The 17,653-nt window shown below is 36.4% G+C and overlaps 1 protein-coding gene across 1 annotated transcript in view; it reads left to right on the top strand.

Moving 5' to 3' along the window:
- CDH17 (cadherin 17) overlaps window positions 1–4,406 on the top strand; it is a 50,900-nt gene extending 46,494 nt beyond the window's left edge. Inside the window, exons 15-17 of the mRNA XM_016129509.2 lie at window positions 1,030–1,146; window positions 1,283–1,396; window positions 4,309–4,406. Coding sequence (XP_015984995.2) covers window positions 1,030–1,146; window positions 1,283–1,396; window positions 4,309–4,406 — 329 coding nt within the window. The remainder of the gene's footprint in view (window positions 1–1,029; window positions 1,147–1,282; window positions 1,397–4,308) is intronic.
- The last annotated feature ends 13,247 nt before the right edge of the window (window positions 4,407–17,653 follow it).

The raw sequence follows: 17,653 nt of genomic DNA, 5'->3' as shown, positions 1-17,653 counted from the left end.
TATGTCTTTTTTTTCCCTGATCGGTCTGGCTAGAGGTTATTAATCTTGTTGATATTCTCAAAGAACCAGCTTTTGGTTTCATTGATTTTTCTTTCCTGTTTTTGTTTTGCATTTCATTGCTCAGATATCTATTATTTCTTTTATTCTTCTTATGCTATAAGAACTTTTTTCTTTGTTAACAGAGGCATTTGATATTGTAAATTTATCTCTTAGTGTCACGTTAACTTCATTCCACAAAGTTAGATGTATTGTGTTTTCATTTTCACTCAGTTTAAATTACTTTCTAAATTTCCTTTAAGTTTCTTCTGTGACCCATGTATTATTTAAAAGTGTATTTTTTAGTTTCCAAATATTTTAGTATTTCCTATATCTTTCTGGTTGTTGATTTCTTATTTATTCCATAGTGACCAGAGAACATTTGACTAGAATACTTTTCAATTTATTGAGACTTCTCTTTTCAGTACTTTGAAGATATTTCTCCACTGTGTTCTGGATTGTATTGCTTCTTTTTTGTTCTCTTGAATGTAATGTGTCTTTTCCCCTCTGGATGCTTTTAAGATTTTCTCTTTATTACTAGCCTTAAGCAATTGATTATTATGTGCTGTGTTGTAATTTTGTTCCTTTTCCTTTTCTCTGAGATTTGCTGATCTTGGATTGAGGATTTAGTTTTTGTTAAATTTGGGGAAAATTTACCAATTATTTCTTTAAATTTTTTTCTTTCTAATTCAGTGTCCATAGCAATTTTATAGGACACAACTATTTGGAATAATGATAATTGACTGTATTCAGTATTCATTTTTACAGAGAAATCAGGTATTGAGAACTTAAAGAATACTTTAGCCCTTTTTGACATTATGGAAGGAAGGTACAAGGTGATATTTTAGGAAAGTTTAGGTAGCTTAACTCATACTTATACCTAAGCATTTCCCAGTCGATCTTAGTATATGATATAAAGATGAGCTTTAATCCTGCAAATCCAGGGGCCTGAAATTGTGTTCCATGTCATTTATTTTACTCTTTTTCTTACAGGAACTCATGCCAGACTTTCCACCAAACACATAGGCTTCGAGGAGAGAGTTTATTATATCCCAATTCACATCAATGATGGTGGCCGGCCACCCATGGAAGGGACCGTTTTTTTACCAGGTAGGTATTTTGCTGTAGGCAACTCGGGATAATGTCTATCACCATGAGTAGTTTGAAAGAATTCTAGAGTTTAATATGGGGTTCTGCAAATGTTCACTTAAAAATTTATATTACTAAATACTGTTTTGCTCTTCAGTTACTTTCTGCACTTGTGTGGAAGAACGGTGCTTCCAGCCAGCAGGTCGCCAGCCTGGGATGCCCACTGTGGGCATGACAGTTGGCATACTCCTGGCTACGTTTTTGGTCATTGGTGAGTATAATATCTCAGATTCAAGGATTTCTGTGCTGGTCTTCAGAAACATAAGTTCTGCTTCGTGGGCTGGTCTAGTGGCTGTTCAAATAGCAACTGAGGCAATAGCCAAGAATATAGATTACCTGGTTGGGAGATACTGCTTTAGTACTACCCTCTACCCATCATTGCCTTGTTGGTTAGTTTGAGAAATATACAGAGCTTTAAAGCATAAAGGATTGTATTTTATGCCTAGTTACTGAGCATACATGATAAAAGAGAAAGAAATGCAACAGCTGTGACATTGCTATCTATCAGGCAGGCACTGTGCTTGGTATGGGGGATAGTGATGGGCAAGACGTAATAAAACCTATATGATCATAAGCTATAGAGCTTATGATCTAGTCCACCATTTTTAGAATAAGTACAAGTTAGCTTTCCAGAGATGTTGACATACCTGAAATGTTGCAGAATGTTCCTCTGTACATTTCCATGACTGTGGACCATGAATCTTTATTACTTCCAAATAATTCCACTACATTACAGGCCTCATTTGCCTTAGCTCTTGGCCTGGCTAGACAGCAGAGTCCCCATTCTACCTGTCTGCTTTTTTATGAACCACTCCATGCCTACAAACGAGTGCTTACCCTCGTTCAACCTTTGTTCTCACCACAAGTTAAGTATTGGAAATAGATACTTTATCAATTTTTGTGTTCCAGAGTATAGGGGTTTACACAGTCTCATGTCTTTTCTCTTTTAAAAGAAAGGCTGGGATTATTCTAAGTATTCTTAATTTTTCTCTCAGCATCTGCTCTTTTCTGCAATGACCTAATCTGTCACATTGGACCCTGATTCACAGCACTAACAGAGTTCTCATTTCCTATACACTTCCATCCAAACTCCTCGTTATTATGATATGGAAGGGTCTTCATGACATGGCTATTACCCATCTTAATATATGCATGGTGACCATATGACGACCAGAGTCTGGTGCACACCTTTTATACGAATTGAGCTGGCTTTCTGAGGTTCCATTACTTACTAAGCTCTTCTTTACCTCTATGCCTTTCCTTATTCTATTTGACTTCTCATCTTAAGGGATTTTTGAGCTTGTGTACCAAATAGCAACTTTCTAGTATGACCATTCAATCCCATAATTTTGTTACGAGTTAAAGATTGGATGAGTTTGCAGATATAGATAGAAGTAGTAGGATTTTATAGTTTTAATCATTACTTTTTGCAAAATAGGGTTGGGATTATTGCAAGAATCTTTTTAAAATAACAATAAAATAAAGACTGTGCAATATCCTTTATTTTATTTATCTTTTTTAAAAGTTTGGTTCACATAAAATATTATGTGTGTTTCATGTGTACAATATAGTTATTCAACATTTATATGCCTTAAAAAGTGATAACTGTGATAAATCTAGTAACCATCTGCACCATGAAAAATTATTATAATACTATTTATTACATTCCTGGTGCTGTACGTTACATCCCTATGACTTATTTTACAGTTGTAAGTTCATACCTCTTATTCTTCTTCACCTTTTTTGCCCATTAACCCATTTCTCTACCTTTTGGCAACCATCAGTTTTTTCTCTATATCTGTGAGACTGTTTCTATCTTGTTTGTTCACTTTTTTTGTTTGTTTTTTTAGATTCCACATGTAAGTGACATTGCACCGTATTTGTCCTTCTCTGGCTGACTTATTTCACTTAGTATAATACAGTCTAGGTCCATTCATATTGTCACAAATGGCAAGATTTCATTGTTTTTTGTTAATGGCTAAATAATATTCCATTGTGTATGTGTGTTGTGTGTATACATATATATATGTATATCAGTGGCTCTATCTATATATTTCTGCCTGTCTGTCTGTCTGTCTGTCTGTCTCTCTTTCTCTCATCTGTCTATTATATCTTTTCTATCCATTTATTTATTGATAGACACCTTGGTTGCTTCCATATCTTAGTTGTTATGAATGCTTCAATGAATATAGGGGTACATATAACTTTATGAATTCACATTTTTGTCTTCTTTGGATAGATACCCAAAAGTAGAAATTTTTAGTTTTTTTGATGAAACTCCATACTGTTTTCCACAGTGCCTACACTAGTTTACAATTCTACCAACAGTGCATGAGTATTCCCTTTCCACCACATCCTTTCCAACACATGTTATTTGTTGTCTTTTTGATAATAGCTTATATGATAGGTGTGAAGTGATATCTAATTATGGTTTTGATTTGCATTTCTCTGATGATTAGTGATATTAACTTACTGCCAGATTAATTTCCTTAAAACAGCTCCCTTTTTCATATTGGTCTCTGATTTTTAACACACATTTACTGCTAAAATGTACAATGTAATTTCTAGGAGTTTAAAGATAGGAGAAATCTGAAAGGTTAGGTAGTCTACTCAAACTGGAATCATGAGGAAAGCACCCCCAACATGTGATATTTTGAGTGGAGACAGTGAATGTAGGCTTTGGGTAGGTGAACAAATCTTTGAACAGCTTTCTAGTTGTTTGATTGAACTATTTTTTCTAGAGAAGAGGAAGGACTAGAATCAACTTTTACTGAACATGTACAAAGTTTGGAAATTGTCAGATGCTTATACACTTAGTTTTCAGAGTAGTGCAGGTATTAGGTTCTATATTCCTTGATAGAGACCCAGCGATAGGCACTAGCTTAGATATGACTTAGGAATTGGTACATACTTACTGACAATAAGATAAGTGATAAACTTACTTATCTAAGAAAGCCAATGCCTAGAAACTCTTATTCACCAGGACAATGAAACTTTATTGTGCCACAAACTAAAATGAAGTTGTATGAGTCATTTTTTTTCCTACCACGATATTACTTTATAAATGAATGTGACAGTATATTTTAAGATCCCATCTGTTTGACCCTGAGTTTTCTCTTTCAGGTATAATTTTAGCAGTTGCGTTTATCCAAATGAAGAATAAAGACAAAGATAAAGTCGAAAGTGCTCAGGCCTCTGAAGTCAAACCCCTGCAAAACTGAATTTGAAAGGAATGTTTGAGTTTATATACCAAGTTCTATTTCAGTAATACAACCATTTATCCCACAATTCTGCTTTCCACCAACATGTGCACTAAAATTTTTTACAGATATACCTTCTTTTCCTTTAATATTTTGTAACTTTTAGATATTTTATGTGCTATAGACATAAGAGTCACTTTCATTTTCCCATAACACTTCCCCCCTCTACAATAGCCTTGGCTACTTATCCCAAAACAAAACTTATGTGTTTTTCCCTTTTAGGGAAACATGAGATGATGAAATAGTTTATTCATTTTTTCTTTGTGAAGAAAATTTTAGTCATCTACCACAGAACTTCTTGGATTTCATTTATGCTTTTTATGTTTCCATCCTGTGCTCCCTTCCTCATGTTTTCTTTGATATTTCACTAATTTAAAAATATTTGTTGGAAAAAAGAACAAAGCGAAGTTTTATTAAAAATTTACAAAGGAGCCTTGTCCTTTAGTTTGAACAGTAACTCTTCGATGTTATTAGTTTTTTTTTTTTCTTTTTAGCTCAATGTGGCTTATGTCACCTTTCATTTGAGATTTTTCTATTTGGGAATGGCACAAGCCCGCCATGGGCCATACAGAATGCTATCGCAGAAACCAACTGCTGACTTAGTTTACCTACTACCTACCATGCTTACATGCTACACATGTAATATATACTTTGTGTGTATATTAATAAAATTTGGTTATTATATATTTAATATATGGAGAAAAATAAGGAAGCATGAAAAAAGCAGAGACAAAAATCAAGAATAAATGTTAGCTCATTTTTGTTTTCCAAATTTCTTTGTCTTTGCTTCCTGGTTCTTTGCATTTTTTGATAAAAGGGTTAGATAACAGTGGTTGTCTATTGTTTATCAAAATTGCCTTCAATATAGAATTAGCCCAAGAGGAGGGGTCTACAACAAAATGGAAATTTACTCTCTCATGACCATAGTTTGAGGAGTTCAAGGCAGACATGCTAGGAATTTTTTAAATTTGAGTAAGAGAATGTTAGAGATTTGGAAACATTTTTAGACCTAGAGCTATTGTTTGATTCCTGATTTGAGCCAAGAAAGAATTCAACATTACATGACCTCTCAGAATTTTAAAGAATTTTCTGTAAAATAACGTATATCTGAAAGGGTGATCTGACAATGATGGCTGAAGCAGGCCACAGAGTTGTATTTTCATAAATAATCCTCTCTGTGGGTTCCTATTATATTTTTAAAGTCAAAAAAATGAAACAAAAGGAAATATTTAAACTCTGTTTCTAAGACTTCAATATTGTTTTATATTATCCTGTGCTTTGAACTCTTTTACCTATGTTTTTCACACAAGACCATTGGAAGTCTCCTAATGGGTGAGGTTCTCTCTAATATAACCATACATTAAAAGACAAAATAAAACAAAACAAAGTACAAGAGCACCAAAAACAAATTTACTTCACAAATTATACCCCAACCTGAGGAATACCTTTTATAGGTATTTAACTTGTGTCATTGACCAAGAATTACTGTGACCTGATATTTAGTTCACTTAAAATTGCATTATTGCTTGCTCTGCTTATTTTCAAGAAATCTTATTATCATTACTAAAAGATGGAGACTGTCTCAAGGCAGGTCTGCTAAGGTGGGCTGAAGAGGTCTCTCCTGCCTCAATTTAATGTCCTCTCTGGATCAACCTGTATCACCCAATAATAGGCTGATCATATAGAACCTTCTTATCTAAAATCATTGATTGATATTCATACTTCTTATGCTATTTCTTCCTTAGGTGTGCCTTCCCTCTAACCCTTCCCTTCCTTTCATGATCAGATCTTTCACATTCTTAAGTTCATAAAGACCAGTTTAAATATTGGTCCTTCTGAGAATCCTCCTCTGATTTCCTACAGGAGACCAGCCCCCTTCCCCATCTTAATTTCCATGCTGTGGTGAGGAAAATTACTTGTCAGGCCAGGATCCATTTCCTCTTCGGATAAGAGGAATTTATTTCCCACTGTAAAACATCTCCCTCACCACCTGATCAGTCTATATAGTTTGAGTAAAGCCAACTCCCTGTTTTTCTCCATCCCCCCAGCTCTAGAGATGGGCACTTCATCTCAATGAGACTCACTCCTAGAATTTTAGTCAAAACTTTAGGAAAAGAGTTCTCTTTATATGGAATTTTCAAACTGGTATGAATTTATTATGCTTAGAGCAATCTAGTCACCACAATATGTGGGTCTGCCTCAGAATGAGGACCACAGAGAGTCAAATGATGAGAGGAGAAAATTTTTAAGAAGTATACCTGAATTCAGCTGTGTCTGAAGGCAAACTTACCCTGGACTTTTCTATCCCATGAGCCATTACATTATTTTTTTACTTAAAGCTTTATGAATTTCTGTCTCTTACAACCAAAAGAATAGATACTTTTACCTCGTTTATGGTCTTTCTTATGTTCTATGATTAATGCCCATTTGATCTCCCAAATTGGTCTGGGGACTTCTCAGAATCTTCTCATTGCCACTATGACAAGTCTTGGCTCATAATGGCTTCCTCATAATTTTTTTTAAATAATGAATAAAAGAATAGCTGATTTATTTTAGCCATTTATGCTGTTGTCATTTAAGTGCCACTCATTTGACAAAATTGGTATTAACTTATTCTTCATGTTCACTTACAGTATACTCAAAGACTCCTTAAATTCCAACTTCACTGATCTTCCTTTCCCTACAAGCAAACCTTGATATGCCATTCCAACATACTCAGAGCTGTCTGTAGTGGCAAATAAGACTTATGAATGACAAAGCCTCCAAGAATTTCTGGATGGTTAAGAAATAGCTGTGAGACTAAGAGGGTCTCAGGGGTGGGAATGGTAGGTATAGATGGGAACTCTTGTGAGAAGCTATGTGTAATAACTCAGGTGGTTCTGGGGATCAGTAAATTTAGAGTGGATATTTCAGGGTGTTGGTCCTGGTATGGTATGGAAAACCCATAGGCAGGAAGCTGAGGTTACTGCTCAGGTATCCAAAGCAAGAAATAAATGTTTTGTTTCCAGTATTCTGTACAATGCTATATGCATTATGGAAGCTTGTTAAACCAGAACCTTAAAAGTTACCTACCAAAAAAGCATATTATCTTAAAATTCTACTTAAAAATCATTTAAACTTTTATTAAGTGCACAGTTCAGTGGCAGTAAGTACATTCACATTGTTGTGCAATCATCACCACCATCCATTTCCAGAACTTTTTCACCTTCCCAAATGAAACTCTACCCATTAAACAACAACACCCCATTCCCTTCCTCCCCCCAGTCCCTGGTAACCACTATTCTAACTTACTGTCTTTATGAATTTAACTATTCTAAGCATCTCACATAAATGAAATCATATAATATTTGTCCATAATATCAATGTTTTAAACCATATTTTACAATATTAACTGAAATAAATACACTTAAATATACATTTTACACATATGAAGATATCTACACAATATATACACAATGCATATGTGTTCCCCAAACACCACACACAGTGGCATTGCTCCCATGTTTCTCCACACAAAAGCCTGTCTCATTCTGACTGAGTCCCAGGAAGTGTAGTCAGGTGTTGAATGACCAGTTGTCCTCAGTGGATGCATGTTAGAATCACCTGAGAAAGTGTTTAAAAGATACTCATCTCAGGACCCCACCTACACCTGAATTAGCATCTCTGGATAGGAGGGAACCTAGCTTTAGTAATTAAAAAAATCTCCCCAAGTGAGTCTATTGTGCAACCACAGCTGACAACTCTTATTTGAGTTAATCCCTGAGAGCCAAGTTAGTACCAGGCTGCTATGGAAAATGATCCTTTTCAGGGTCTGAATCAGTGTCCTTCTTCAGAACACCATCTTCTCAGTCCTCTCTAATTTTTAGGTACTTTGCACCCTAACCAGTCCTCCCCAGACCCTTGGCCAGACACAAATATGGACCATAGCTCGGAGTTCAGGTAAGGTAAGAGGGGCCACTGTCAGGAGCCACTCCTCTGCCCATAGAGACCTTTCAACTCAGAGAAGCCTGGTGGGTCCAGATTCAGTTCACTCTACCTCCACATTGGAACCTGTGAACTCCAACCATGAAGCTGAGAAGAAGGAAGTGCAGAAGAGCAGCCCCTTTTGTACGCCAGAGCTGAGCAACGAGCAGCAACGCTTCACTGTTCACCAAAGATGCAGCTCTCAAAATTATTCTAAAAATACATGTTTGTGAAAAGCACAATACCTGACTTGTGCTTGCGCTTAAAGAGTTGCTTATTTAAAGGAATATTGACAGTGTAAAAAAAACCAAGAATAGTGTATACTACAAACCATTACTTTCTACTTTATTGGTTTTCTATTCTTATCTACCAGCATAATACAGGCTCCATTTATTTCAAAATGATTTCCTCAGTATATTCTATGTGTTAGTCATTTGTAAGCCATCTGAGCTCTTATGACAAGAAGGATGGCCTGAGAAGGTAAATAATTCTAAAGTCTAAGGGGCTGCCCTGGAATCCATGTTGATGGCTCAAGTGCAAGTCATACTTGTTGTTATTTGTCTCTAATTTCTTTGGACAGAAGCCAGACCCCTTTTTTCACATGATTCTCATCCTGCGAGTATAAGCTGGGTGGGCATTTGAGAGAGGAAGGGCAAGTAAAGAAGGGGCACGCTGTAGAAACAAGTGTTCATCTTATAGAGAGACCATTTTCGTTTTTTAAATTGCAATAATTGGGCTGATGTGTAAGTACAGATTTTGAAAAGCCACATTTGGAAGAAAAAGAGGGAGTGCACATGGGAAGTGGGAATAAAAATAGCATGTGAATTTACCCAGCATTTTTAGTTACTCTCTTGAATTAAGCACAGGACTGAGAGGAAACAGAATGTATTTTTGGTAACAGAAGACGAAATTAGGCCCCTTTGGCTCCTGGCCAAGAAAAGATCCCAAAGGCTGTGGCTGTGCTCAAATACAACCAAAGTCAGGCATGGCCTTGTTTAGTGGTTGGGCACAAAGAACCAGGTAAAGGTTCTCAATATAGCCAGGTCCACTGCGGGACATGAGGTGCAAAGCCCTACCTCATGTTTCCCACTGAGTTTTGCTATTTGCAGTGAGCTCTCATACAGCCTTCCTGAGGCCTACAAAGAGGAAAGAATTTCATTGACTAAGCAAGTGTTGCCTGGTTCACGCTCCCTGAAATCCTGGTATAGTTCGTACCAAATGTGGGCACTGAGATAAGGCTTCCATGGGGATGAGGTTCTTCATGGGCTGTTCTGAGCGTTCTCAGCTGCTTCTCCTCTGGCAACACCATGCTTGTCCAGGCAGGAAACATGAAAGTGTTGCCTGGGTCCACAAAGGCACTACTGTGTTTTCTAGGAGCCCCCCTCAGAAGCAGAGGCCAAGACAGAATTAGACAAAGAAGAGATTTATGAGAGGAAAGCCCTGTGAGGAGGGATAAAGGGGAGGAACAGAAGGTGAAGGGAGCCCCAGAGTATGATGGAAGTTTAATAGTTGGTAAAGAAGAGAAGAAGGAGGATTGATAGAAAGTTTCAGGCCATTGCAACCTCTAAGAAAGTCTCGGCTGGGTGGCTGCTGGGCCCCAAAGCAAAGATTGGCTATTAGAAGAACCTTTATTAGACCGAAACTACCCAACTTTAGAACCCCAGTTATACTTAGTAGCTGGCTGGGGTGTGATCCAGAGGGCAGAGGGCAATCAACTAAATTCCTTGGCAGGGGCTTTGTAAAACTTGATCTGAGCTTGCATTCCAATGGCTGTCAGAGTTTGCTCTTTTGCTCTTTGGCGTACTTATCAGATGTCTATTTATTAAGCTTCACTCTGGCCAGATATTGAGTTGGTCACTGGGAACACAGATAACAGTAGCTAATAATTCTACAAGGTTTACAATGTGTCAGGCACTATTCTGAATGATATATTGTCATTGAATCCTTGCAACAACCGTATGAGAGAGATACAGTTATTATTATGCCTATTGTACAGATCAAAAAATATAATAAAGGTCAAGTGTGTGACCTGCTCAAGGTCACATACCAAATAAGTGACCCCAGTAGTGTTACTCTAAAGCCTGTGCCCAAAGCAACCATATTTCACCTAATCTCAGGTGTCATCTATTATAAGACACAGCATTATTTTATGTGACACTAAGGAAAAAAAGCGCTGTCAATTACGTCAATTAACTTCATCATACCATTATTAGTTAGATGCATCCTTAATTTCAGAGATGTGAAAATGTTCTCACAGACTCTACAGTCTTGTAGGGGAGACAGACCTGGACAATTTTCATGTAATGCAGTATCAAGAATCACCAAAGTGGACCACATGCATCGCTGCAGTGAAAGAGAGAAGTATGAATCAGCATTCCTGTCCGAAGTGTCTGAGAAGCCCTCACAGAGGGACTGGCACCCAGTTGCACCTCAGGGTTTCTCCAAATAGAGAATAGAATGGTAGAATTGGAAAATTTTGAGTATTTTAGGGGTCATGGTTGATAATGCTACTAATAACACGACAATAGCTGATAGTATATTAAGTGCTCACTATGTGCCATGTGCTGTATAATGGGCTTTTCATGAATTATCCCATTTAATACTCATAGAAATCCTATGAGAAAGCTCTCTTTTTAGGCCCATTTTTACAGGGAAAATCTCAAATCTCAGGAGAAGGACTGATTTACCAGGCTGGAAGTTTCTAGAAGTGTTGATGCAAGACTAAGACTTCTCAGCCATTTCAACTGTTGAGTATTTGATGAGTTTAGGTCTGTGTTGAGCATCAAGGGGACTACTGAGTACCAAATGTTGACTGAATGATGTATAATGTTGGGTCCCTTCACAGGCCTACCTGGTCTAGTCGCTGTTTTCTCTGATCTCATCTTCTGCCTCCTCCTTCTTGCTCACCATACTTTAGTCACACTGACCATCTGCCCCTTCCATAAGAAGGCTGAATTCCTTCCACTTCTGTGTCTCTATACGTGTACCTGCCTGGAGCATCCTCTCACCCCCATCCCCTTTCATGTGACCAGTCTTTTCTCTTGCTCTAGGTCTCAGTTTAAAGTCTGCCTCCTCCAAGATGTCTTGCCTGATACTCTCCATCATAGAATCTGCTAGTACTCAATATCTGGCCTAGTACTTTTCATAGTGTGTAATTTTGTCCTTTATTAGTTTGAATCACTAGGGGCACAGCCCTTGTTCACAGTTGTGCTCCAGCACTGTATGTGGTGCTCAGAATATAGTAGACACTCCATATTCAAATGGATGAATAGCTTAGCTTAGAATTTAATTATGGAGCCAAGATGTCCATCTATGACACAGAAAATAGATAGCTGCTGAACTGATCAAAGGATGAAGAGATTGATGTGTGTGGAAACTGTCAAAGAGACATAAGCCTTAAACAAGATGGGCAGATTCAGAGACATAGAGATTGTCAAGGAGGAAAAACGAGTAGGGGAGAAAATCCAGTCAGTGGGAGGACAATATATAGTTTTCCCTGCAGATCTGAAGCACCTTCACTTTCAATATCTGGAATCACTCTGGTTTTCCTTACTTCCTGGGCTCTCTTTCTACTTATCGGAATGTAGGCTAAGGCCATGATGCCAGTTGTCCGGGCTTCTCTCCCCAGAGTACTTTGGTGGGCTCCCTTGGGGGACCAAACACAATATTGAGACTGAACTCTCACATGGCTCTTCAGTCTAGGTATGAGGATGTTTTGGAAAAACCATTATAAATGTTGACCTCTATTTTACTGTGCATCACAGACAAAGCAACTCCCAATGTTCAGAAAGCACATTAGATGGCCATATTTTAGAATCTCTCAAAGGATTTCAAAAATAGAGATAAACCTCACTAATTGCAGTATCTTCTCTCAGCTCTTCCTGTTTTCCTTTCTCCGGAAATATAACAGAGAACATCATTTGATTTACTCACTGAATTATGTGTACTTGCACAACTTTGAATTTCATGGACTTCTATACTATATATTTTGAAGATCAAGATTTGTTATTATTTTATACATGGTATAAACAGGTTATGCCTGTTGTTCAATAGACATTTATTTATCTTATTTATCTAAGAGGGCACTTATCATATCTATCTTTATAGAATATCAAGTATTGTTTTTATTTGTTTACTTTCTCCCATTCTACCCTCATCAAATACACACTCTGAGCTTTTTGAGGGTTTGAGACCAAGTCCTGTTATCATTGTAACTGTAATGCAGCAAATAATCTTCAATAAAACAGTTTCTTGGTAAATGTTGAATTAAATTGAAGAGTTCCAAGACCTTCTAGAAGTTCAGCTCTTTGCTCTTTTTAGCAGAGCAAGTTGTCTCAATCCAATTGAGCCCAAGGATATTGCCTGTTAACCATATAAACCAAAATCAGTGTCCTTTTTGTCAAAGACTATTAAAGAGCAGAAACTCATATTAGCCTTAAATGATCTGTGACTTAATTTGGAAAGCCTCTCCTTACCCATAATTGGACATTATTGAGCAAGAATACAGAAGAGTGAACTAAAAAATAACTTTTTTGTTATAATGAAACAATAATTTAAAAATTTTATAATACTCTTCATTACAGATCTCAGCCCTTTAAGAGGTTTCTAGCTAATTCAGAATTTGAAGGGAATATTAATCGCCACATATTGGCCAAGGATAACAACATGTGATAGAGCTAGGAATGAAGTCATTTGGGTATGTGTTTTCTGGAATTCTGTCTCGAATAGTTTTCTTCTTGATGATATGTCCAACTCTTTAATATGGTTTACAATTCTCAGAGTGGCAGAAAGTAGAGAAAAGTAAAGAAGAAAACATTTGTTGAGGGTGAGTGAGCCTTCACTGATAGTGCACAGTGAAGCCTACTCTGCCAATGAAGCTTTAGCCATAGCATCATCTCCATGATTGACAGTATATTTTCTCCCTGAATTAGGACACTCTGAACTTAGTTATAGATCAACTTTTTTGGATTCATGCATTATGCACTTAATCTACAAATTACTATTAATTATTTTTTAATCTCTAATAAGCAGCAGGAAGTAGTGGTAACAACCACCACAGCTTTTGTTCACAAAGGGTTTTTTTCATAATTTTCTCATTCAACAGAACCCTGTCAGGTCTTGAAAAGGAATTTTGAATGTTCCTAGACTCCAGATTCAAGAACTCTTCCACCAAATAATTATTAAGTAAATGTTTACAGTAATGTTACCCACCTTGGATCATTCCTGTCTCTGGTATTTCCCTCTAATTAGAGCTTGATCCCAAGATCAAAAGGAAATGAAAGATATGATAACCCTTTGAGAGGCCAGATCTGTGGAGCTACAGAGAGACTTGGTAAAGACTTCCCAACAGCTGGGAACAGTAAGCCAGAGAGTGATGTAGAATTCATAAACCATATTAAGAGTTTTGGTGTCCTGGAAAAAGCTCCAAAATGTTCCAATCATTAAATTACTCAACTGAAATTACTTTCAGATGAGCAAATTTAGGACAGGCATTACTGGCTTTTCAAGCTACATCAAATGTTCTGAAAGTAAAATGGAAAACAATAAAATATAATGGTCTGTTCTTACTCCACGTGCTTATGCAGGTGATTCAGATCAATACTAGAAAAGTGGAATCAAAAGAAATCTCCAGTAGTTCTGCCCTAAAAGCCAATAATGTGAATATTGAAACCTTGGACCATTGGTTTAAAGGAGTTTAATCTTTAAATGGTTCTGCCAGTTAGGGTGATTAACATAAGGACACCTAATGCATGGCAGATGCTACAAATGTGTGGATAAATGGCACCTGATGAAGAGAATACAGTGGTCCCCCCTTATCTTAGGTTTTGCTGTCCATAGTATCAGTTACCTATACTTGACTGTGATTTGAAAATATTAAATAAAAAATTCCAGAAATAAAAAGTTCAAAAATTTAAATCGTGCACCATTCTGAATAGCATGATGAAATCTCATGCTATCTATCCCACTCTACCCTGTCTAGGACCTGAATCATCTCTTTGTCTAATGTATCTGCCTGTTAGTCACTTACTAACCACATGGGTTATCAGTTAGAGAGAGAGAGGTGGGGGAGGGGAGAGGAAATGAGGGGGTGGGGAAAGAGGGAGCACTTTTACGTGACTTTTATTACAGAATATTGTTATAATTGTTCCATTTTTACTCAGTATTGTTAACCTCTTACCATGCCTAATTTATAAATTAAACTTTATCTAGGTATATATGTATAGGAAAAAAATTGTATAAATAGGGGTTGGTACTATCCATGGTTTCAGGCATCTACTGGGGAGTCTTGGAACATATCGTCCACGGATAAGGGGGTCTACTGTAAGGTGAAAACCCTTAAAGTTTGGCAGAATAATATGGCCTTATGAAAGAAAATAAAAACAAAAAATGTAAGACAAAAACTTGCAGACCAAAGTGTTGACAAAAATTGGAGAAGAAAATAATAAAAAGGAGTGAGTGGTTGACAAGGTCAAATGCAGTAAGATATCTTATAAATAGGAATAAGTATCAAGTGGATTTAACAGCAAAGTGGTAATCTGGATGCAAATAGTTGAAATTTGCATATAAGACTAATTCAATAGGCAGCCTTTAAAATTGCCCCTGATTCCTGGCATTCATGCCCTTGTGTAATCTCCTACTATAAGTGTGGGCTGGATTTAGTGACATAACCCTAGCGAATAGAATCTGGGTGAAGTGGTGGATGTCACTTCTGATATTAGATAACAAAAGGACTGTGGCTTCTTTCTTGGACTGCCCTCTCATTTTCAAGTTCTCATTTGCATTTTGGTTTGAAGGAAGCCAGCTGCCACACTGTGGGCTCCCCTATTGAGAGAATCACATGACAAAAAAAAGTCCTAATATTTCTGACCAATAGCCAGTGTAGACCTGAGGCCTGCCAGCAGCCATGTGTATTCAGGCACATTCTTGCGATCGTTTACTATGTTAGGAATATGTATTAATAGACATGGATATCTTTCACTTATTGCAAGAAGTACTGCTATGTTGTTGCTGAAGATCACTCGGTAGCCATTCTCTTACCTAGCAACAAAGAGTGGTGGCCCTATGCACTTAGGGATGGACACAAAAGACATCCTTCCTAAATGACTGAACTGAGAAGATAGATGTTTTCTCACATTCAATTCATTTTTTAATCTTAATTCATGGTGTTGCCTATTGATTCAATGTCTGTTTAGAAAATTTCAAACCTAATTTGACTAAAGAGACAAGATAGTTGATGGAGAGCCAACAAAATATTCCAGAAATTGTGGTCTTTTAAAATTGAATTTGTTTTAAAGTCACTTTTTTTTTTAAAGGAAAATACCTGAAGAAAAATATTTTAACAGGGTTTACTAACACAACCATTTAGATATGGTTATTTTGAATTAAGAAATATTATGATGTGACAGTTTTGCTCCAATATTCTGAAGCTTTATCAGAACAAAAGATTACTGTTTCTTTTTCTTAAATTACCAAGTAATTTAAGAAAATTGGAATCAAATTCCGATTCTCCCCTATCCCAGACCACTTTGATTCTAATTTCCAAGTAGGAATGGAAGATGAGATGAAATTTCAGGATGAGGTAAATATGAAAATATTACAGTATTGTGGAGTAATTTTCAAAATGTAAAATTTTAGTGAAATAACTTCAGAAGGACATTAAAACAATCTCATTATCAATATGGCCATTTCACAATGTCAAGCACTTGGAGGCATACTATTTTTCTTCCTATCTCTTTGTTTTTGTGGTCTTTACTCCAAATGAGCAGTCTCCACAAGCATAACTCCATGAAAATGTGGTTTTCCAGTTTAAATGTAGATGAATAGCAGTCATGTAATCTATGTAACACCCAATGGGCCCCCTGGAATACGTTATAACATAGTGGTTAAGATTACAGGATCTGCTGTTAAAATACCATCTACTAGCAGTATGACACAGGAAGAAAAAGCTAATATCTTAAATCTTAGGTTTTTCCTTTGGAGGACATTATCAGGTTTAATAATAGTGTTTGTATAAATTAAATGAAATGACATAAATGAAACCCTTAGCAGACTGCCTGGTACAATATCTTAAATATTGTTAGTACTGTTATCAAAAGTGAATATTTAAATTGGATCTGAGAAGGTGATCCCATTAATAACATCGTAATGTTAACAAAATATAGATAAGAATTATGCCAAAATTGTTAATATCAGTGGTTTCCAAACATGGCTGCATATCAGAAATCATCTGGAGAAACTTCACTTTCCTGTGAAGATGGAATAAGGAGGTCTGGACTTGACTTTAGACTAAACAATTAGAAAATTGGATAAAATAAATGAAACAATTGTTTTCATTCATTGAAAAACAGAATGCACATGACTAAATCTTGAGAGAAGGGAAAGAGACAAAATGAGCCTTGAGAATCTTGTAAATACTCCAGTCTTCTAACCAAAAGCAATTTATGGACCACTGACACAACAAGAGGGAATCCAAAAACAGTGCATCAGACTTGTTGAGTGGAAAAAAATGGAGAAAAGAGTTTGGGGAAGCTGGGGTGACTGAATTTGCTGGACAGACTTCTAGAAAGGAGAGAATAACAAAATAATTACAAAAATTTATGGAGGGCTTGTCTTGAGTCTTTGCTGAGTACTATACTGTGTGCACACAAAGTGCGAAATTTCACAAGCTGGGCACAGAAGACCAAGGAATTAAAAGCTAAATAATTCTAAAAGCTCACACAGGGAGGGGAGAGGTTTAATCTCTGACTAATCAGACTGATAAATCCTTTTTAATCACCCACAATATTCAATGGAGAACACAAAAGAGTCACACCATAGAAATGGGGCTTTACCATTTTTGGAGTGAAGAATATCTGGACCCACCCTAGCAAAACTTAAAAATACCTTCAAAGGCATTAAAAAAATTAGCAAATAAATTAATTAGTTGCACCATAGAACACAATACTCTTTAAAGAAATTCAATAAAATCCAGATACTCAACAAAATAACAATTATAATGTCCAACACCTAATGAAAAATTGCTAGGTATGTTAAGGAGAAAAATATGATGCATAAGTAGGAGTCAATAGAAAAACAGATCTGGAAATGACATTGATAAAGAATTGAAATAGAAATTTATATAGAAATTTTAGAGAAGAAAAACACCATATTTGAAATCTTGAAAAAGTCAATGCATGGTATTAATAGCTAATTAGCCACTATAGAAGAAAAGATTAGTGAACTTGAAGACAGTAGGCTCTACCCAA

Source organism: Rousettus aegyptiacus, unplaced genomic scaffold, assembly GCF_014176215.1.
Source record: "Rousettus aegyptiacus isolate mRouAeg1 unplaced genomic scaffold, mRouAeg1.p scaffold_m13_p_15, whole genome shotgun sequence".
Lineage (NCBI taxonomy): Eukaryota > Metazoa > Chordata > Mammalia > Chiroptera > Pteropodidae > Rousettus > Rousettus aegyptiacus.
Note: the sequence above shows the minus strand (reverse complement) of the source record. Positions and strands in the feature narration are given on the sequence as shown.